Source organism: Magnolia sinica, chromosome 13, assembly GCF_029962835.1.
Source record: "Magnolia sinica isolate HGM2019 chromosome 13, MsV1, whole genome shotgun sequence".
NCBI classification, from domain to species: domain Eukaryota; kingdom Viridiplantae; phylum Streptophyta; class Magnoliopsida; order Magnoliales; family Magnoliaceae; genus Magnolia; species Magnolia sinica.
The window spans coordinates 20,276,515-20,300,579 of record NC_080585.1 but is presented as its reverse complement, the minus strand read 5'-3'; the positions used below and the strand labels follow the sequence as shown (position 1 = coordinate 20,300,579).

The window sequence follows — 24,065 nt, the reverse complement described above, 5'->3', positions numbered from 1 at the left end:
CCCATTCTTCGTTAAAATCTACTGATACATGAATACAAACATATACTAACAGTTTCAGCAGTGAAGGAAGAACATTTCACAATAATCTCCTTTGCTAGTGATGGCATGGTTGATAAATCAGCTGATATCCGATACTGATTATCAACACATATCAATCAGGTTGGCCTACAAATACAAGATGCTGGACACTTGTAATTTGATGAACAATATTTTAAGCTGCTGTACTCAGCTGATTCACTGATCCCCAATACATTGGTGTTTGTGTACAAACAATACAATGTGCTTATAGAAGCCGAACATTACCTTATATATAGCTCAGAAAAATAAGATCTTGATGCAACATAAGGTGAATTATGTCCCAATGCATCTGACTTGTGCAAGTGGAGCCCGATTTTCAGTGACCCAGACTGTTGACCTAATTGGTCTGCCGTGGATCAGAGCTGCCCCAAAAATCTGCCAGACTACGTTATCCCAGTCCTTTCATTAGAGACCTTCAAATAAAGGCCAGAAAAAGCCACAGCGGGCCCCATCATACCAACTGCCTGGGTCACCAAACAATCGGGCCTGCTTGTACATACTAGAAGAATCAGGACACTAGTCACATTCCAAAGCATCGGGACCCTATGATTCCTCATCGCCAGGTCCTGCTGCATGCTTGCCAAAGTGCATTACACCAAGAAAACCAGATCAGCGACTCGCAGATTTAAGCAGATCAGATTTTGCAGTTCCCTCCTGCTTCCAGATGATATTATCGAGCTTACTGCAGAAATTCTTGTAAAACTGCACAATGCAATTAGCAAATTACAACAACCATTGGTTAAGATTAGTAATGTGTCAGCAACAAGGACGCTCCATATTAACCATAGTTAGAGATCTCGAAAACTTGATTCAACCCAATATCCAGATGGGTCGGGCTGATTTGAAGACCCAACCCAGTTTTTGACTCAACTGGATATTTAATTTTTGAAGTAAACACGTGCACTCATATCCAAAGCAGTTTCATAAGTATTAATGCAATGAATGATGAAAAAGCAGCATGACAAGTGACATGATCATCAGGGATTCTGCTTTGTCGCAGGTCGTGAGTTTGAGATTCCCTGCCTGCCTCCTTTTTCTTTTTTTTCTTTTTTTTTTTTCATGCAGAAAAAAACATTGACAAGGTGAATAACTTGGCTCAAGTCACCATGAGTTGTGTCAAGTTGGCCAAGTCAGCAAGCCAACTCAACGACTCTTGTCAAGTCGGGACCAAATCAATCTCACCAGCGAGTTCAAAGCTACTTGTTTTACCGAGTCAACTTTACTGAGTTTCGAATTGAGCAAGTGAATTTTAGAACTATGATTTTAACCAGCTGCAGAGTCAGAAACAGGCATGGGACAGAAATCGACAGGAAGGGCTGTAATGGGCCAGGCTAATGAGCTGGTTTTCCAAGCATAGTCACTGTGGCTTGGTCCTCAATTTTAGGATGAGAAGTGCCTGGACCTAGTTTTCAGGGCTGACATAACAGGCCAAGGCCCTGGTTGGACCAGACAACTATTTCTTTCAAGGCACGCAGCCTGAGCATGATCCAACCCAAGGGTCATTTTGGCTGTCATAGGCCTGGCTCGGGCATGACTCTAGGCCTATGGGCCAGGCCCAATCTGGAATCTTAGGCCTGATAAATAAACAGGGATCTCGACTGACCTTTGGCCAATCCCCAACCCAGGCCATTGACAGCCCAATTGGCAAGTGCCCAAGTTACATGGCAGCTAGGAAATGAACAAAAACATGTGGCTTGCTCAACTTGAAGATTCAGTCGCCAGAATTCTGCTTTTTTTTTTTAGTAGTGTTGAAATTCCAATACCGGTTTGGAGTGAAAAAGCAACCTTTGTCTTTTAAGAAATGTATGAATCATGATAGCAGGAGTTTCTATTTAGGCAGGATTTAAAAGAGGAAGCAAGATTCATGGCCAAAAGAAATGCAGACTGACCTTGTGATATTCGAGGGTGTCGCCTGCAGCCTTCCGAACGTCTACCATGAAAAGAGATGGTGCCACTTCAAAAACCTGCCAAGTAAAACCACAACCAATATTTTTAGGCCACATTTGGATGCAAAAAGCAATCCAAATTGAAAAATTTTTTGAGTTTAATCATGAGGAAGAGACAAAATGATGTTTCCTAAATATTTTAATGAGGAAGCAGCCTTCAAACTGTAATAATATTCCTTTCAATTTGAACCAGTAACATTATTGCAATTTGGAAACAAGTGGAAGGAAGTTGCAATCTGGTTATTTCCTTCTTTTTTTTTTAAATCTTACCCATACTCAGTAGGGCATCCAAACATGCCTTTAGTAAACAAGTATTTTAGTGGGAAGAGTGAGATTCAGATATATACCTCCAAGACAACTGCAAACTGACCAGTCTTATTTGCAGATATGCCTTCGAGTCTCATCTGCAGAATGACGACGAAAGAGAGATCAAAACATCACAACTTAGGAAAAAATAACAATGATGGAACTGCCATTAACAACTGCTCTTCTAGCTAATAGCATCCATTAAGTTAATACTCTATAGTGGCTAATAACATCTTTTAGATAATACGTCATGACCAGATAACATGCATCAGCCAATCAGTCGAGGTCAACCCAATATTAAGCTTCTGTGACTAGCTTGTTACCTCTCATGCCTAATCATCAATAACATTCGGAAGGTCCTGAGTATGTTACTGAAACACAAATGGGTCAGAGCTGTATGTATGAAAATGAGATACAATAGGTATGAAACAGTGATAGAGATTTCTCATCTATCTTGTTCATCTAAGCTTTGTCTTCTAGCTCGTGCAGCACAAAGTTACACGCCATAAGGCAGTAACACTTTAAAAAAATGTTGAAAGAATTTCCAAGCCCAGTAGTCCTATGAAAGTTGACAATTTAATGAGGAAGCAGGTAACCCACCACGGACAATCTGTCCGTCCCAGAGTTGGGAATTTGCAATGGTAGTCCAGCATCTTGACGGTCAAGGCAGGAAAGGGAAACTGCTGAATAGCGACACTGATTCCAATGGAACCAAACGGAACTAGGGCAGAAAGAGGTCGCATCCAGAAGCAATGAATGGAGACCCCAATACCAATTATTAGGGCAAGGTCCACGAACTACTCCTTCAACCTGAGTATTTACAACTATGACTCTTATCTACTAAAGTTGGCCCAGAGAGACAAGACGGTTTGTCATTTTTCTTGCAACAGGAGAATCAGTGACTACAGCAAGGTAACTGGTGAATAGACAAAATGCTAAACCATGTTTTCCCCATGGAAAGCATAACAAGCTTCACCCGTGATGGTCTCGCAGCCAATGTTTATACATCAAGAATATTGGAATGGCAAATCACATGTAGCACTCAATTCTGGAGCACAAAGTCAGGGGTTTGATATTGATGTAGAAAAATTATCAGCTACTACAATCATACCTTGTAGTTACGAGAATGGACCTTGAGCCCCATGGATTCTGCAATGACTTCCATAGTTGATATGATGGTTTTTGCAGGTTTGCATGAGATGAAGCGGGTTTGCCGTTTTACATAATCCTGAAAGAAAAAGAGTTTCATTTTACATAATCCTGTATCAAAGAACGTCGAAAGTGGACTCCACATAACACACATGCAACATGGGAGCCACTTTAGGGTGTCAGATTGGACTATGGATCCACAAATCCTACCTGATGGCTGTATACACCAACTGGCTGGACTGTGGGGCCCACATGTCCAATCGGATGCTATTTATGGACATATTACTATAAATACCATGCAGCATGTATACCCCATATGGTTGTGTATATAGCCCATATGAGTGTATAAGGAGTTATAGTGGGATTTTATGTAGTTTTCTTGTGTAAATATTGTCTTTTATTGCAAGTACAGGAATATGGATAGTATTTATGGTCAAATGAGAAGTAAATAGCAGTAATTTAGAGTTTTGTTTTTATGAATGGAAATCTTGAGTCTTCTTTCAAGAGCATCCTAAGAAGATCTGTAGCCTATTGAAATGTCTTATGTTATAGTGCCAGCCGATTCACTCTTCTTCTTCTTGTTTTTTTTTTTTTTTTTTTTTTTTTGGAAGAATAATGCTCTCACCACATAAAATTAACACATAAAACACAGTAGAACCAAAACAGCCGCAAGTGTTGGAAGACAAGGTTGTAGAATAGACTAGTACAATGTTGCCAAGTCCAATGACTTCCCCATGTGATTGTGATTTGAATCAGGCAAAAAAAAGTGATTGGCATTGTGTTGTGAATCACTTCTCCATTTTTGCTCAGAATTGAACAAATAGAATTCACAAATTTGGTACCCTTAAAGTTGTCAAGAGTCCATCATTGGTTTGGAGGTCCCAATCCTATAGAATTTGTTTGTTGGTTAACAGATCTCGTGCGACGTGAATGTTCGAAGCGGTCCAGCTACGCCTCTCACAGCAAATGAGACAAATCCTCAAAAGTTTTGCTCGAGAAGACTTGAGAACAACACATGTAATGAGACTCAAAAGCTGCTTTGCAAACAAAAAGAATCAGCCACAAATTGAACTAATCGAAGTCTGTGAACTTGGCAATCAATGCCATGAATCAAACAAGCATGTGGGAACTAAACCAATAAAGTGGATTCCACTAAATTGCCCATGCGAACTGCAAATGAAATGTATTTAATCAAACCTAACTTACAACTATGAAGTAGTACCCCAAGTTCAAACTGTAGGTCCACTTACATTCTTGGGTTAAACACTACTGATTGAAGGGAATGAGAATTTCTAAAGCACTTTGACAGAGGAGAGATTGAATAGGTGATGCAAGAGGACCTTGATGCTGTGTGGATTAGATGAAACCTGACGCAAAAAACTGGGAAACCGTAACTGTGATAAGAAATCCTACCTCTGATGAGCAGAAAATGTTAAAAATCGTCTGAATATTCAGCATGTCATGAACTGAGAGTAATTTCTGACGTTGCTTGGAAGATAGCAGACTCGTTCTGTATGAACTGAGAGAAGATGTTGCAACTTTATTGCATTGCAGCAAATTTAAAAAAAAAATTAAAATTGATGGGAATGACGAGACAAGGAAGTCTATAAATTGAAGCCGAGAAGTCTCCGATCACAAAGAAAATCGCATGAACTTTAAAGAGAGCATCGTGGCTCTGATATCATGATATTTCTATAGAAATTTGAATTGTTGCTTGAAATTAAGTTTTGATTCAATTTGGGGAGGTCCTCATTGTAAGATTCCATCCTCTTAAATAGATTACAAAATGCTATACATGGTATATGTTGACCCATAATTTCGGGTGATTACAATCCCTGATTTAAGGGATAATGAAGGAGTCTAGTTCTATTATTAAAATAGACAACCTAAGTATAGTACAATGATTGAATGGGATCCACGTTTTGAGAGTGTGGTCCCTCAATTGACAATGCATATCACATGCCTGAATGGTAGAAATGAGAAAGATTCAGGACATTCCCCACACGAGATGCACTATTAACATGCCCTGACCCAAAAGTCAGGATGGTCCACTCATCGGGTGAAGCACATCTCTATGTGAAAAATGGAAGGTTTGAAAGATGCCAATGCCTATATTTGACATTCGACAAACATGTGTTGCTCTCCTGAGAAGTGGACTAGCTTGATTTTGGGTAACGACATCTTCGTGATGTGCCAGGATATCCTAATGAACGACTAGGATATCAAAGATGCGTACTACTTTGGAATCTGTGCCTTGAATTCTCAGTCGCAGATCAATTTAGCATTTCCCAAAGAGAAAATCAAAATTGGATTTTCCTAATCAAAGCCTCTATTTGTTTCTTTTCCCTTAAACTCGATGAGCTAGAACAATTATGAGGTTCATCTGTTTCCCTAGGTGCCACTGACCAACATCCACAATACGTGCAGAAACCAGTGGATTTTCTATATCTACTCTCATACAAGATCATGTGTGGTAGAACAGGACTAAGAGAGCTGGCAAATGACAAGTTGCTGGAAAGCATGCGGTATCTTATATAAATATAAAAATCATCTAAATAAGTGACACTAATATGAACAGCAGAGCCATCTTTACAGGATGATATGAGCAGACAAATGTCTATAAACAAATCACCGAACCCAAGCAACCACTAAAACAATCATTTTAGTCTTCAACAATCACAAATTCTGGTAGTTTTAATTTGACAACCAACATCCGAACATGCTTAATTTGTTAATCAAACTTTCATCGCACTAAGATTGAACATGCATGATGGGAGTTAGATGTAAGTCCTGTTGCTGCAAAAAAATTGAAATGCGTGAAGTTGTACCTGACGCCTGTCAAACAATGCTGAAAGATTCAACCCTTGAGAAAGAGTAATCATCTCAAAAGCATTCATTATCAGAGGACCACTTTCATTTACTTCCATTTGCTCAGATACATACTGATCCTGCAAAGTACAGCTAAATATGAACAGTGGGGACAAGGATGTGCATAAAATGTATGACAGGGAATAATTAGATTGGTTTCTTCCATGCTAAGAAATTTAGTAGCCTAAGAACCATCCATTACTCGCTTTATGTAATGCGCTCTGGCTGAGAAATTTGATAGATAGAATAAGAAGCATAACTGACACTGAAATATGAAATTAAACCAAAGAGTATACAAGAAGAATGTAAGCACAGCACACCAACCTCGATGTCATCGAAAACAGCACGGACATCATCCAAGTTAACTTCTTCCTCTTCACCATGTCTAACAGCCATGTAATTTTTCTTGAACCATGCATCACTTCTGATTCCCTCGATCTTAATACGCTGCAAGAACAATGGAATGAATTGTGAAATGGAAATTGTAAAAGATCAGTCTAAGGTTGCATATATCTTTCCTAAAATAGACGAGGCGCAGGGATGGTTTATCAACATACACAAGCAAGCCTTGGAGAAGTCATTATTACTTCTCAATTGTATAAACATTTCTTTACAGTAACATTGCCTCCCAAGACTGAACATTGCATATAATGGGATTTCTGGTTTCACCGGCCATCTTTATCATAATGTGGACTTCTAAGAACATGAAACTCTGGTTATTTAACTTCTCGTATCAAGCACATACTGGCTATTAATTGTGTAAGGTAAAAGAGTTTTGGAAGAAGATAAAGATTGCTAGGGTTGGAAGATGCAGGACAATCAACCACTTGCTTTAAAAGCTCGAACTGATAGAAAGTGGCGAATCAATCCTTTTATCTCATAGCCTAGGCTCCACATCCCATGGGTTAGGACCCACATCCCACATGCTACCCCACTTGAGCCCGGTGTGAAAATGTCCTTGCATTAATCAACCTCGGTGAGGAGTCTCGAACACAAGACCTCCCGCTCTGATACCACTTTGATCCAGGACAACAAGCCACTAGCTTTAAAAACTTGAACTGATAGAGCATGGCAAATCAATCCCTTTATCTCATAACCCAGGCCCCACATCACATGGGTTTGGACGTCGACCGAACCCCCCTCGTGGGCCCCACATCACATGGGTACTGCCTCACACGAGCCACTCGCCTCACACGGGCCGCCCACCCTAAGTGTGCCCTGCATCCCACAGGCCACCCTACTCGAGCCCGGTGTAAAAATGCCCCTGCATTAATTACTCCCAGTGAGGAGTTTCGAACACGAGACCTCCCGCTCTGATACCACTTTAATGCGTGACAACTAGCCACATGCTCTAAAAGCTCGAACGGATAAAGCATGACAAATCAATCCCTTTATCTCATAGCCCAGGCCCCACATTGCATGGGTTAGGAACTTACTAACTTGACTTCATTCCTTTTGCGGATTCAAAAAGTATTTAACTTGATTTTTGGGTTCTTCTATTAGGTATTAATCGGATGTTTTTATTAGGTAATTATGTTGTGGAAATTGCTATTTATTTCTACTTTACTAGGTATTCATCTATTGTGAAAATTTTCTATTTTTAGGTATTTTTGCTAATTTTATTAGGTATTTGACTTATTTTTTAAGTTTTTTAGTTAGCTATTAGTCAGATATCGAATTACCTGACTATCAGTTGGATATCCAATTCATTATATGGACTGGATTCGGATATTTTATAAGGAAGTTGGATATAAGTCGGATAAGCATATAGGCTATCCAAGTCGGATATCGGGTACGGATATTGCAATATCCAACCCATATCTGACCTGTTTACAGCCCTACAGAACCTGCCTGATCCACTAGCCATGTACTCAAAGCCTTGCTAATTATCTCAAGTCAGCCCCACCCAGCCTGATGGGCATTTAGACAGGCATAGGCTTGTCCATTCGGGCCTAAAGTTTCAGGCCTCACCTCAGCCCTTGGGCCTGTAGATAACAGCCCAAACTCAACCAGAGCAGGTACAGCCTTAAATTTTGTTCAGCTGACCCACCCCAATTGCAGGTCTACTTGAAACTTGAAAGTGGTTCCAAATGAAATAAAACACTGCCATTCTGACCTGGACATGTATATGCGTGAAGACACAATGTGTCATCCATGTTAATCTAAGAAGGCTAACCATGTCAAGAAACCAATAAACTTCAACAATGATTTGTCTAAATACCCTTAAGTAAGAAATAAATGGGTGACCCATTTTCTTTTCAATCTAGGTACAGCACATAATACCAATTTTCTTCATCCCTTTGTCAACTCCTCCTTTTGACACTTTCTCCAGGTCAACTATTCTGTCCAAACCAAGGTGATCTGTAACGGTAACGGTGGCCGTAACGGCCACCACCGTTACCTTTACAATACGGGGCATAACGGCTGTTAAGGCACGGTAACAGCCGTTACAGTCTCTCTTTTTTATTTTTTTTATTTATTGAAAAAGCCCCCGAAAAACCTGTATCTGTCCCGTAATGTTGATTAAAAAGTATGAAAAGCCTATATATGTCCCGTAATAGACCATTACGGGGCTATTATGGCCTTTATAGGGGATGTAATGTGTCATTAACAGCAATTACAGGTCATTTTTTTACATAACGGTTTTTACGGCCGTTACGACCCCGTAACATGTAACGGTTGCCACCGTTACCTTTACATAACGGCCGTTATGGCATACCATGGTCCAAACTCTCCTTTCTGGTTTCTAGTGGACTATACAAATTTTTATTTTCTAAATTCCAAAATTCCTTTACATGAACGTCCCGAGGAAATTAAACTGGGTGGAAAAATCATCATCTGTCGAGAGGAAATTAAAATGGAGAGAGAGAGAGAGAGAGCCGGGGGGGGGGGGAAGACACATTGCTCATACTCACAATTTTAGGATTTGGATCAAGTATTCTATGTATCAATGATTCTGCCCCGGGAGAGATCCAAGGTGGACAGGAAAACTCTGCTGCATTGATCTGCACAGGAACCAAACAAATAATGCTCGAAGTCAAGATAATGAAACTAACCATATAATGAAGATTTCCAAGAATTCTACTTATTGCTTGGTTAGTCCATGTCATATGCATAAAGCTTGGACCTAAAACTGGACTCTCACTTGAAGATCCTTGTCTACGTCATGATGGATCATCTGTTGCTAGACACAAACCATGATGCAGTTCAGATGCCAGTGTGATCAGATAATCCAGACTGTCTAACAGATGGAGCACACCAATGATGGGAGACTGTAAAAAAGCTCCAATTGGACAATCCTAGCCACCTCATTTTTCCCCTTAAATTTGAGCCATTGGCCATTTTTTTCATCCTAACTGTCCATTTATAGGCTGTAACTAGAACTAATAGATTTATCCAACCAATGAGATATTCAGTTGTCTGTCCTCTACAGATCCATCTGATGGACAGTCCAGATCATCTGTCCATACAGAAAGTAGGCCCAATCCGCATTCATGCCACATCATGGATTGGCCAGCCAATGGATTCTTTAATGCGTGGAAACCATACACAGCTCTGAAACCACCCTGATTCCAGATACAAACATTTCTCTTCAACCCACAGTGAAATTTGATTGTGAATCTTAACCTCTCAGCATTGAGCCATAAATAACTTATTGTAAACCTAATAAATTCTCTCCCATGTTAACAAAACCCAAGTTGCATTTTTGGTATACATCAGCAAAAGGAATAGTCTTTCATCCCTAGCTTTCCAAGGGTAAGACATTAAAAGGCATTAACTGTCAATTGCATTGCAGAAATTACTTGTAGATGATCAAGAACCCACAGCATTAGACATGGAAAATCATGCCTGGAAAATAGTTGAAATGGTGCTCCATTTCAATTTCTAATCCATCCATCTCCTCAAATGAAAATAAAAGCAAGTCACCTTCGTATACAAAGTTGGGAGATCTGTCTCATCAAACGGAAGATATCCGGCCATTAAAACATAAAGGATGACACCGCACGACCATACATCTGCAGCAGAGCCATCATAACCCTGGTGACTGAGTACCTAAAAATCCAACAAATTAGCCTAAGAATTGACATATGCTGGAAACTTGACAATATAGGAACGTTTAGTCTACCATGCCATGTTACTCGAAGTACAGAAACCACTAAAACAAGGATAATGTAAACTCAAATTCAAAAAGAACTGAAAATCAGGTGTAAACAGTGTCACTTTGCTTGCGCTAGCCATGGGACTGGAGCAGATAAATCATCCTATCAGAGATAAAAACTAACAACACCCGTTGAAGAGTGGCAATAAGTCAATGAAACAAGTTTCCTTCATTCTTTTAGTGCCTAATAGTGCACCGGTCTCTATTGAAATTCCAAGTGCAATCACACAGTAATTGAGACTCATAAAAGACAATGAAATTGAGCAGGATATTAAAGACTAAAAGTTGGCACACATGATTTGTTGCAAAGAACTAAACCCCTCACAATGACTAAACTGAAAGGGATGCAGATTCATCTTTGCATTTCATTTCTAACCCATTCAGTGGGTTAGGTGCCTGCTGCTAAACATTTACATCCGCATGCAGTACACATTTGGTGTTGTAGAAGAAGATAGGTGCTTTCACGGGTTGTCCAGAACATTTTGTTTAAAGAAATACGCCAATCTTCATTCCTCATCAAAGGATGATAAGCAGACAGGCTGAGAGAAGATACGCAAAGGAGAAAATAGAACACATCTCAAAGTATAGTCTACAAGAAGAGAAAGGTAGTGTAGAAGTAAACATGAAAACATAACAAAGTTTAAGACAATAGATTTGAGGGGTTTGAGAAAGAGAAAAGAAGAAGAAGAAAGGAGGAAGAAGAAGAAAAGAGAGAGGAAGGAGAGTTTGGTAGAAAGGAACTAGTTGTGTTTAGAGTAAAACCCTGACAAACTAACTTTTATTATATTAGAAGTAGGGGTGTCAATGGGCTCGGCTCGGGCCCGAACAATCAAAATTTTGAATAGGCCCGGCAGGACGGCCCGCCCAAAATAGTTCAAAATCCGGGCTGAGACCTACCCCAGGCCCTGCCCATTGACAGCCCTAATTAGAAGAGAGCATGTCACATACTCCAAAGGAGCACACAAAACTATGTACTCACACACTAACAGCTCTGAGCATGTATTCACCACTAACACTACCATCATATATATACACTGTATCACATTTCTATACTCCCCCTCAAGTTGGAGCATAGATGTTAATCGTGCCCAACTTGCCAGTACTACGGAGAAGAGCATCTTGACTGAGAGATTTGGTTAGGACATTGGCCAGTTGGGCCCCAGAGCGAATGAAGGGAGTTGCAATTTCCTAGTTAGCCACTTTCTCCTGAATAAAGTGACAATCCACCTCAATGTGCTTCATGTGCTCATGAAACACCAGATTGCTGGCAATGTGAATGGCAGCCTAATTATCACGGTGCAACGGAATGGGACAGGAAGGATTATAGACAAGTTCTTGTAAAAGGGTTCGAAGCCAAATAAGTTCACATGTTGCATGGGCCATTGCCCTATACTCAACTTCAACAGAAGAGCAAACAACAATGGACTACTTCTTACTTTTCCAGGTGACAAGATTGCCACCAATGAACGTACAGTAGCCAAATATAGAAAGCTGATCATGTAAACTTCTAGCCCAATCAGTATCGAAGTAGCCTAAAAGATGAAGATGATGGCTCTGCTAAAAGAGTAAAGCCTTAACCCGAGGCGGACTTGAGATATTGAAGAATACAATACACAATTGTCAGATGCGTGGTGCGAGAGGTATGCATGAACTGACTAACAACACCAACGGCATAAGAAAGATCCGGTCGAGTGATAGTCAAATAAATAAGGCGTCCAACCAACCAATGGTACATCCCTGGATTAGAGAGGCAAGTACCATCATCAGAAGATCAGAAGATAGTTTCATATTAGTATCCATAGGCGTAGTGGTAAGCTTGCATTCTAGCATCCCTGTCTCGAAGAGGATATCAAGAGCATATTTCCTCTGAGAGAACACCACACCTGACTTCGACCTAGCAACTTCTATCCCTAAGCAGTACCAAAGAGTCCTGCGGTCTTTAATCTCAAAATGAGTTTTGAGAAAAGATTTAACATCCATCATTCCCTGTGAATAATCTCCAGACAACACAACGTCATCTGTGTAGACAATAAGTCTACAATAACTCCAGTGGGTCGACAACAAACAAAGAGAAATGGACTGGCTTGGCTGCGAATCAACCCAAAGTCCAAAAGAGCACCACTGAACTTGTCAAACCAAGCACGTGGAGATTGTTTGAGACTATAAATTGATTTCTTGAGTCGACACACAAGAGATGAATCATGAGAACGGTGAGGTATGGAAAAACTTGGGGGTTGATCCATATAGACTTATTCAAGAAGATTACTGTGTAAGAAGACATTTTCACATCCAGCTAAAACAAGGGCCATGACAAATTCACTGCGAAAACCACACGAACCGAGTTAAGTTTTACCATTGGAGAAATGTCTCAAAGTAGTCAATGCCATATGTTTAAGTAAAACCTTCTGCGACCAATCATATCTTATAACAATCGATGGAACCATTGGGACGGTACTCGGTGGTGTAAACCCATTAGCATCTAACCATTTTTTTTTGTCCTCAGGTAAGGGAACCAACTCCCAGGTATTTTTCTTTTCCAGAGCCTGCATTTATTCCATCATAGCCTTAGTCCAATCAAGGCTGCACATGGCTTCCTGCAAACTGCGCGGGGTACAAAGGAGGATATGGAAGTTGCAAAAGACTAGAAAGAAGGATAGATGATGGTAGGAGACAAAATTACTTATGGAATGCTTTGTACATGAGTGAGAAGGCTTACGCAAAGTGATGGGGAAGATTCTTCATGAGGATGAGGGTGAGAGCTTATACTTGAACCGCCAGCAGGAGTGGACAAAGTGATAGGTGGGTGATTAGTAGAGGTTTTAGTTCATCAATGATACACAAGAATAGGCTTTGGAACAGACAGGGGAGACACCACATCATTATTGAGATAGATAACTGAAAGAGGTATAGAATCAGACTTTGTAACCTCCCCTTGACTAGTAAAGGAATTGTGTAGGGATCTCCCTTCAGTAGAAAAGTATAGAATCTCCTCATAGAAGGTGACATCTGTAGACACATACCTCTTACAGGTCGAGGGATCATAACACTTATACCCCTTTTGAGACCGAGAATAACCTAAGAAAACACACTTTATGACCTGAGGACTCAACTTATCAGTACTCCCATCAAGAATCTAAACAAAGCATATGCACCTAAACACTTTAGGGGGTAATGAAAACGGTTTGTCCCATGGGTGCAAGATCTCAAATGAAGACTTGTGTGACAATATTCGAGACGGAATGCGATTAATCAAGAAAACAACAGTAAGGCATCATCCCAAAATTGTTTTGGAAGATTCACACCAAGTAGGAGAGCACGAATAACTTCAAGCAGGTGACTGTTCTTCCGCTCAGTTACACCATTTTGTTGAGGGGTGTGAGGACAAGTTATACGAGAAACGATACCATGATCCTGTAAGAAAGACAAAAAAGCATTCGACATATACTCGGCCCATTATCAGAATGTAAAACTTTGATGGGGTATTGAAATTGGTTGGTCAATTCATTATAAAAGAGCTTAAACATATAAAATAAAAATAAAAAAATTCACCCTTAGATTTTAAAAGATAAACTCAAGTCATTCGTGTGCAATCATCAATGAATATAACAAAATTCGTGTGCAATCATCAATGAATATAACAAAATATTTATATAAAAAAGGTGAGGTAACTGGAGCAAGGCCCTAGACATCTAAGTGGACCAACTCGAATGGGATGGGTTTCCTCTCAGACAAACTAGGGGAAAACACAATCTATGATGTTTAGAGAGTTCGCAAGTTTCACAGTTCAAAGGTTTAGATACACACATGGAGGAAAACAAAAGTTTTAACCGAGACATCGATGGATGCCCTAAATGGCAATATCATCAGGACACATACTCCTTATCTAAGGATAAGGCACTAGCTGTTATTATGGGTGCATCATCAAAAAAGTAAATTCCTCCACGTTCACAACCCCCACCAATCATTTGCTTCGTCTAGAGGTCTTAAAACATAGTGAGAAGGGAAGAAAGTTATTGAACAATTTAAGGATTTCGTAAGTGAGATAACAGATAATAGATTGAGAGTGAAACTAGGAACATGCAAAACAAAGGACAACCTCATGACAGGGGAGAGCTTGATGGAACCAGATCCAAATACAGGAATCTAGTTTCCATCAGTAACAGTGATAGAGTGTAACTGGATAGAAGTGAGATAGGAGCTAAAGAAATAGAGCTTACCAGTCATATGTGAGGTAGATCCAGAGTCAATGACCTAGGAAGTAGGAGGAGAGACCACATGGAAGGCAGTACCTGACTGGGCTATCATAGTTCTGAAAATGCCAGGGACCTCACGCACATGTAATCGCATCAAGGCATCATAGGCCTCACAAGTGAAAAGAACAGAATCACCTGAGGCAGACTCCTCTACTGCAGTCAGATTAGAAGTTTGCTCAAAACTAGTGGAGGCACCACCAACCATGGACACACCCACCCAAGGTGGATGACCAACAAACTTCCAACAACGATCGACAGAGTGGTTAGCACCCCCACAATGGGTGCAATAGAGAGGACCATCATGTTCACGTCCTCGTCCACCGCACCCACGAATAGCACATCCTCCATGATCAACATCATGGCCTCTGCCTCGAGAACTCGATCCAGAATCATGTCCATGACCTTGAACCCTGTATGTAGTAGCTCTAGTATCAGGGCGAACTAATGACCGATCCCCAATAGCATATGCGGATCGATCCGAGGAGACAAACAGGGAGGCGAATGATGTGGAGACCCTTTGACACATTGCGTAGATAGTTGTTAGAGAAGGATGAGGATCCATGGCAATAATTTGTCTCCGAACACCATGATATTCAGGATTGAGCCCAGAAAGAAACTGCATACTTCTGGTTTCTTTACACTACTTCCACAATGCCCATAGTCTATAGTACAGTTAGAGGGAAGAGGATGATAGAGGTCTAACTCATCCCACACGCCTCGAAGAGAAGAGAAGTACTTTAGGGATCTCAAATCTTGTTGGAGCCTTCCAATATCTGAGATCAATGTGAACATTCTTGATATATTCTGAGCTTCCAAGTGCATGTCGTGAAGGGCATCTCATATCTTTTTTTGATGAAGTTAAAAACACGACAAAATTACCTATAGTTGGTTCCATACTATTGAGCATCCAAGCCATGACTTGATAGTTTTCCTTGGTCCAAATCTTGAAATTTGGGTCCGTAGAATCTGAAGCGTCGTCCAATATATATGAAAGTCTATCCCGGTCGCCTAAAAACAACTTTACAGATTAAGCCCATTGTAAATAGTTGTTATCACTCAACTTAACGGTAGTAATCAACAAGGGCTGAGATTCAGAGGATAACACACCAGATCCAAATGACATCTTGTCCTCCATACTGCTCACACACAAGAACATAGGAGCAAAGAAACTTAAGAGAGGGTTGTGGGATAGACAAATAAATCAAAAACTATGAACCTCAGCTCCAGATGGTGGTTCAAAGGGTCCAGAAACGGTGAAGAAGAAGCAATTCAACAATATGAATCATATATGGTGTGAACCCAACAAACACATGGAGCTGCAGATGAGAATTAGACATCAGCGCATACATCGGAAGTCCAGGTGTATAGTCAAACCCCCCAAGACCACAAAAATGGCACAACCGGCCCCTGTTTGGCTTCGTAACGCCCCCAAATCATTTCTTCTCTTCACAACAACTCCATGGAGAGTCAGATAAGGTCAAACCGACCCATCACGTGAAGAGAAACCAGAGAAACAACTACCGATTTGGAAGAGATCAAAGAAAAACTAGGATTTGGGATTTTCCGACTGAAAGAGAAGTGCGTGAAACATACCTCAGTTGGCTCCTAAAAATCTCAGAAAAATCATCATAATTCTTCTAAAATTGAGATCTATCAAACCATGTTCTTCATGATCGAAACTGAGCCGTACAGTCCATACATACAGTTGCCGACGGCAACAATCTCCCATAGAACCTATCAATGTGAGGATCATGCTTTGATACCAAGTGGATTTGAGGGGTTTGAGAGAGAGAAAAGAGGAAGAAGAAGAAGAAGAGGAGGAGGAGGAGGAGGAAGAGAGGAGGAGGAGGAGGAGAAGAGGAGGAGGGGTCATTACTCTTGCTCCGGTGGTAGACTCTCAGGAGTTTCAACACCTGGTCAAGGGTTTGAGTAGGTGGTGAAATCCCACTACAGCGTGAGTGTGTGGGGGGGTGTGTGTGTGTTAAAAAAAATATAAATAAATAAATAAATAAAAGAAGAAGAAAGGAACTAGTTGTGTGTAGAGTAAAACCCTAACTAACTTTTATTATATTAGAAGAGAGCACGTTACATACTCCGGAGGAGCACACAGAACTATGCACTCACACACTAACAGCTCTGAGCACGTACTCACACACTAACACTAACACTAACATCATATACATACACTGCATGACATTTCTATAAAGACATGATGCAGAGAAAAGAATGTGGTGCATCACATGCCTCTTTTCATGATATTCAGATTTTTTTGTAGTCTGGTTAAAAGTCTTTAGACATGTGGAATTATGGATGACACCTAAATTTGACACCACACTCCTTGAAGAGCAAGAGTTTGTATTAAGGTCAATTTGAAAAGGTTGCCATAAGTACACACCATGTGCCTCCACCAAAGAGGATTAAATCAAGCAAGTAAATGGATATATAGAGGTCCAAACGGTCAGCCAAATTAAAGAAATGCAATGGCTACTCTCCTGAGCAGGATTTTGAATGCTGCTCTTGTGCATGCATATGGGGTGGGATCCAATCATTCATTTGGAACACGATGAGTCAGTTTGCTGCACCTCATTCACTTGGTGGACCAAAAACCTGGAAGAGCCTGTCATCGGGTGGATCTATGTCCATGGATAATATGGACGGTTAAAATTTTTTGAAAAATGGTCCAGATCCATCATATATGTGACTCACCTAATGATTGTACTGGCATGGCATCACATAAAACGTTCAAACATCTGATGGATGGCCCGATAATTAAGCAAAAAGATTAATTGAACTTGAAGTGTATAGATCTGAAGAAGAACCAACTTTTCATGATTGATTCCATCGCTAGATGCTATAATATGTCTCCAATCAATCCAATAAAAGAAGAAATTAAGAAATATCACAAGTAGATATAATTATGCAGAATCATTCCACAAAGAAACCCAAATGACTCACACCAAAGGGGATCTAGAAGAATCACTCTTCTAGGGATTTAAAATCCCATTTTTGGAAACTAATTTATTCAATAAAAAAGAACAAAAAATTTGCCGTAATAACTCCATACTAGTGACTTTAAAGCCATATTACGAAGTCATACCAAAAACAAGAGAAGCTCAGTCTAAAAACCTACTAACCCAAATAAAATACCCTTCCTGCAATATCTCCAACTTGTAATAGAATTGGAACAACTAAATAAAATACCAAATAAGAGTCCAAAAGTTGCTAAACGCCTTATAGGCCAACCGTATTAGATTAGATATACAAGAGAGCCATATGGTTTATGTAATAGTCAAAAGTACCAAACTGATTGGTATATAAGCCTACCTAATAGCACTCTATTGGTATCTAAGTCCCAAAACAGTACCCGGTTGGACTTGACAGCCCCACGATCCAACCATATGGTGTAGCTAGCCATCCAATTGACTTTCGCCCCGTTGGATGGACCATCTGGTTGGATCGGTGTGCCCCACATTCCAATTGGACCATAAATCATGGCCAGATTTGCATCCAAGCATTAGTGGGGTCAACCGTGGACCCCATCTGATGGCTCAAATGGTCCTGCATCATTAGACTTTGCAAAAACATACCATATTGGCATGTTTGAGAGAGCAGGATTTAAAATCCTACAGTTGTGAATAGCCATAGAAAGCTGCAAAAAAGTAAAAGAACTTTCACTAGTCCAGGAAATGAACTGATTTTGCATCAGAGGAGCAGTATTTAAAGAGTGGGTACCTCAGGGGCAACATAATTTGGAGTCCCACATGTTGTATGAAGAAGTCCAACACCCTGCACATGGAGAGAGTAACAAATGGCAATTGAACATGCAGAATATCAAGTGGCTGGAACACCTTCATGGATGCAACAGACTATCAACTTACTTGCTGGGGCAATGCACTAAGGCCAAAATCTGAAATTTTTAGGTTGCCTTGGGAATCAAGAAGAAGATTTTCAGGCTGAACATAAAACACAATTATCAGAAGTGAACACAAAAAATCATAGCTACACGAAGTAGTCACAGCATTCAACCAAAAAATAGTAGTGCACCTTCAAATCTCTGTGGTAAACACCCTTACTGTGGCAGTAAGCAACCGCATCAAGAAGCTGTTGAAAGTATCGCCGAGATTCATTCTCCCCAAGCCTTCCTTGGTGAACCTGCATGCAAAACATTCAACGACTACTAGTTACCTTTAAAAAATCAATAACTAAAAAATGCATCAAATATTACCCAACCCCACTATATCTTTCTATAACAAGGGGGGAAAAAAGATGAAAGAAAAAGAAGCAGTAATTCAATATACAGCTTTCTCTTTCAATTAAATCCTCATTGTGTTACCCAAAAACTCCAAAATAGGTGCAATGAATATTCCCATTCAATTTCAAGAGGAAAAGGCACGCTATTGATGCCATACCCAGATAACATAGCATCCTCATAAGGGGTCAAATGATCCAAGTACTACCAGAAGGGCAAAATAATACTGATGATGCCACATTACTGTCATGGCAATATTTAGCAATGGTGGTGAAGAAGACAATATTCCAGACATATGGTTTTGAGACCTGGACTCATCTGATATGACTTGGACTTGATACTACCCATCCCAGTTTGATACCACAAGTGCCCCCTGAGTCACCCCTGACTCAGGCTAAGTCACAACTCAACTGGAGACTAAACGAGTCAATCAGAGTTACCAAGTCTAAAAACCATGTTCCAGAAGAATCTCCAAGTAAACAGTATGAGAACAATATTTCGATTCCCCAAATTTGGTGGAAAGTGAATTTCAGAAGCCTTACTATTTTATCAAATAGTTCTCCTCCTGTGACGAATTCTAAAATGATATATATCTTTGTCCGGCTGGCCAAAACCTGAAATGATCCTACCAAGCAGTCCGTCATGATATTAAAGAGAACTTTAATAAAAGAGCGACATAACCCAATTTTTAGCATGAAAACGAATTTGACTGCAATCTGTAAAATACATTGATAAGAAGCACGTATCATCTGCACCTCATGCAGCCTGACTATGTTTGGATGTCTAACAATCTTCATTATCGATATTTCTCTCTTAATCTGGAATGCAAGCCATGAATTAGTGAAGAAATTAGCCAGATAACTACAAAGGGAAAAAAATCCATAAGGCTTCAACAAATATAGCCTCAACTGCAGTCTTCCTCATAAATATTATACTTGAGCATGATTCAATAAATATGAAAATACCAGAATATCATTATGTATTTTTTTTTTTAAAAGTATCATATAATGGGAGATATTAATTGTCCGTCTCCAACAAGGTATTCCAAAACAGAAACATAATGGCCGTAGCGGCCATTATGTAACGGTAACAGTGCTAACCGTCATGCATGACAGGATCATAACGGCCGTTGCAGAAAAAAATGACCCACAACGGTCCATTATGGGGCCAAAATAGGTTTTTTCAAAAACAACTATATCCGTAATGGCCGTTACGGCCCATATCGTAACGGTAGCGGTGGTGACCGTGACGGGCCGGGTCTTCCCAGTTGTCATGTTCCCGCTTATGGCCACCATTACCATTATGGAATACATTGGTCTCCAAGCTTATAAAGTAGGGTCCTTAGACACAATAAAATAAACGTGCAAAATAAAAGCATTAATCTCTTTAAGAATAGATACCAATCTAAAAAAATAATAATGAATTAAAGCCCCTGACAACTAGAATAAATTTCTGATGAATCCTTAGTTGCAGGCAGGATCTTCTATGTGCTGCTCTCGCTTTGAATCACACTTCAAACTCCCGTTCACTCTCCTATTTCGAACCTTTCATACTTGTTTACATTTTGAAACAAACACTTCCCCACTCCCGCACCTGAATTTGTTGCCACTTCCTTTAACGCTCTGTGCAAATATAGATAAATCGCACCACATCCCAACCCAAAACGACAGATATATGTGATCACTCTCTATAAGTCCTCCCCAACTTAGGTTCGAGCCCATGCTTCAATGGTGGATAGAGTGCATTCCAACATTGAGGTCTCGGGTTCGAGCCCATACTTAGCTATCAAAAAAAAAAAAGAAGAAGCAGAATCCTTCCCAGCTCAAATTTCAATGGCATTGCTACATCCACCTTATACTTTTTCCTCTATTAAAAATGTGAAAACTTAGTGACAAAGTTCGTAGTCAAGAAAAATTCAGAGAGGCAGCTGTTGAGGAGTTGGACAATTTTGAAGAAAAAAGAAATTTTAGAAGGGGAAAAAAATGATAGCGAAAGACTATTGTGACAGGTGGAGGTTCATTGGGCAAGAAGGACTTCTAACCCTTATGACTATATTTTGAAGTACAAGAAAACAATCTTTATTGTTTGTTCCTCTTTTTTTTTTTCTTTTTTTTGAATTGCCGGATAGTTTGCAACTTACTCAGGAATCCTGTTTATCATGCATATGAAGCTGTCTTACATAGAAATTTCAGGTTCTAATATATTCATTCGTACCTGAGGTATCATTTTCAACTACTGGGTGTTATTCTCCCTAGAAAATGTTTTTACATGGAGAAGTCTGAAGACAAGAGTAGCACACATGTATGGATCCATGCTTTACATAAGGCAGATTCCACCTTATGTTCCCCAGCCCAAAAATTACACAAGTCTGCTCAAAGGTGGACCATACTTGTACATTGATGTGGACATACAAAATTATACAAAATTTTCTGAATCTCCATTACATGTGACCAAACAAATGAGTGGACCAGCCTGATCTTTTGAGCAAAGGGCATATACATTGTGGACCAGCCTGATGAATAGCCTGGATCTCACACAGTATGCCGTCTACTCCTCATGTGAATAGCCTCAACAGGGCTATCTTTCAGTTGCAAGAGGAATGGCACAATCAGTCTCACATGTTACATTCCAATTCACATGTGCCGTGATGGAGCACTTATATTTTGAACAATTTCGTCTCTTGTTACGGCATAATATGAATATTCAGCATGATGATTAAGGAACGCTACTATCATGCGCACTTCACAGACTTCCATGAAGTTATCACCAAAGCATCTTCACTGCACATGCAAGACTTGTGCACAGCGATCAAGACCTTTAATTTTCTGGGTCATCATGTGGATGTTCCATAGCCTCAAAACCAAGACGATTAGCCCTATGACAACCATCCAATCACCAGCTATAAAGGGACAGAGAGCTCAGAATTGAGAAAAACTGAGCAATGGTCCAAATTTAGCATGCCAAATACAGGAATTAGTAAGCTTTTTGAGTTATGCCCATCCACATGGTGGCCCAGCAGATAAATGGTCCTGATTCTGAGTAACCATTATGTTTGCGACATGAATGGTGGGGACATCACTCCATATAAATTCTAATAGCCATTTCTCTTACATTTACTTGATTTTAAAGAATAGTCACTTGTTGCAAAATTGTGGATTTTTACGAACCCCAAGATACCCCAAAAAAAAAAAAAAAACAAGATTCAAATGAGAGACGGAGAGCAGAAAGGAATCAAAATTACCTGGTCTACCATCTTGTGCTTGAGAATGGTGCTTTTAGCAAGAACTTTCATGGCCACACTCTCTCCAGTCTCCATGTTCTGTGCGAATTTCACCTTTGCAAATGTCCCCTCACCGATCGTCCGGCCCACCTCATACTTCCCAACCTTTCTCGCTACCATCTTCACAATCTCTTCTTGCTCATTTCATCTGAAAAATCCCAATTTGATCAAATTTCCCAACGACAATTCACAAAAACGAGCCTTTTGTTGGGAATTCGGTACAATTGACAGGAGGATCATTCTCATGCTCCCATCCCCTATACTCAATCAAGAGCGTCCAAAATGTGGACCCCATTGTCAATGAACTATAGCGCCCAACTAATGGGACTGCTCTAAAAGTCCGATCACTGCCAACCATATAGATGGCTGGAAAGCAAACCCTCAATGGCACAAACTCAAGAGGCGAATATCAACTGATCGGAACTTTCACGACAGTCCACCTCCAGGATTTTCCGGGCATACCCCCTCCAAAGTGGTACCCACAGTTCGGACGGTCCAGATCTAAGGAGGATGTGGGCACGAGTACAATCCGCCAAAGTACCGTAAAATTCTCCAATAAACCAATTGAAAATTGAAAGAAAGAACAAAAATAAAAAAAATAAAAAAATCAAAGAGCTAAAGGCAGTCGACATTGAAGGAGGAGAAAACCCGAGATCGACGGCAACGGACGAATGAGAAATTGAAGATAAATTAAGGAGAAATCAAAGAGAACGAGAAGAAATGAAAGCGTTGGGCTTCTTACTGGGAAATCTGCAAGTGTTCGAGTCGGAATGGCGTTGGAGATATTGAGATTTGAGGAAATCAGATATCCTGCGTTTGGGAAAATCGAAAATGGGATTTGCTTTTCTGCTTTTCTTATCATCTCGGGCCGATATATGTAGGCGGACGGAGAGGACACGAGCTCGTCCGTACAAGCAGGGAGAGTTGAATTGCGTCTTACCCGCTTTTCCTTTTTTCTTCCTCGAGTTCGTTTTGCCTCTGTCGCGACTCACGATCCGCCGTTCGTCGGTACCCACTGGGGCCCACATGCTGAAGTAATACAATGATTTGAACCGTCGATTTTTTCGCTGCTACCTTAAATAAGTTATTATATGTCATAAATGCGCTTCCGTACTAATCATATACTTCGATTTTTATAGTTTGAAACCATTAAAATTTTTCTTTTCATTGTTTTAAATTCGTCTACCGCTGGTTGTGGTCAGTAATTATCATTTCTGTGTAATTTTCCTTCTATGGTCTGTATATCATATATTCCAGAATGTGGACGGTTCCGATCATTGAAGAACTTACCTTGTGGGCCCCAGTGGGCCGCGACACACGATGCATTCTAATCGCAACAAGGCAAAATGAACTCTCTTTCCCGAGGAATCCGTGAACTACTGTCGTGAAGCGGGCGCGGCTTCGGTGGATCCCTGCCTTTGTGGCCCACCTTGATGTATTTTCTTTACATCGACGCCGTCCATACGTTTTGAAAGCTCATTTGAAGTCATGGTCCAAATGTGGATATTTTTAAATTTTGGGACCATGACTTAAAATGATCTCTCGTGGACACTGAGATTGAAGTCAAGGTGGGCTCCATGGTTGGGGATCCAGCAAGGGTGTACATCGGGCTGAACCTTGTCGAACTGGGCTTAACCCGGCCGGGCCCAGTCACCTGTCAAACCCAGCCCGAACTTGGCCCATTAAGCAATCAGGCGAGTTCGGGCCAATTCGGGTCTACTCTATCTACAAAAGGACGAACTGCTTTCTCGCTTCTCTGCCTCAAAATAATTAAGAT

General features: G+C 40.3%; 1 protein-coding gene across 1 annotated transcript; it reads right to left on the bottom strand.

The window, feature by feature from the left end:
• Positions 1 to 61: 61 nt before the first annotated feature.
• Positions 62 to 23,167, bottom strand: LOC131223143 (CBL-interacting protein kinase 24-like). The gene is made up of 15 exons (XM_058218454.1): positions 23,031 to 23,167; positions 22,250 to 22,436; positions 19,764 to 19,826; positions 19,551 to 19,622; positions 18,804 to 18,911; positions 18,638 to 18,712; positions 18,492 to 18,545; positions 10,275 to 10,400; positions 9,263 to 9,352; positions 6,672 to 6,794; positions 6,308 to 6,427; positions 3,442 to 3,558; positions 2,372 to 2,428; positions 1,968 to 2,042; positions 62 to 780 (listed from the first exon to the last, which is right to left on the bottom strand). Exons 2-15 carry the CDS (start codon positions 22,406 to 22,408, stop codon positions 688 to 690), a joined length of 1,332 nt encoding a protein of 443 aa, XP_058074437.1. The 5' UTR covers positions 22,409 to 22,436; positions 23,031 to 23,167; the 3' UTR covers positions 62 to 687.
• Between the last annotated feature and the right edge of the window lie 898 nt (positions 23,168 to 24,065).

Excerpts from the sequence above, each read along its gene's own strand:
- LOC131223143 (XM_058218454.1), bottom strand. The coding sequence starts at position 22,408 with ATGGTAGCGAGAAAGGTTGGGAAGTATGAGGTGGGCCGGACGATCGGT. Across the intron at positions 6,428-6,671 it reads CTGTTTTCGATGACATCGAG|GATCAGTATGTATCTGAGCA; the intron begins GTTGGTGTGCTG and ends TGTACTTTGCAG. Across the intron at positions 2,043-2,371 it reads AGTTTGCAGTTGTCTTGGAG|GTTTTTGAAGTGGCACCATC; the intron begins GTATATATCTGA and ends TTTACTTGGCAG.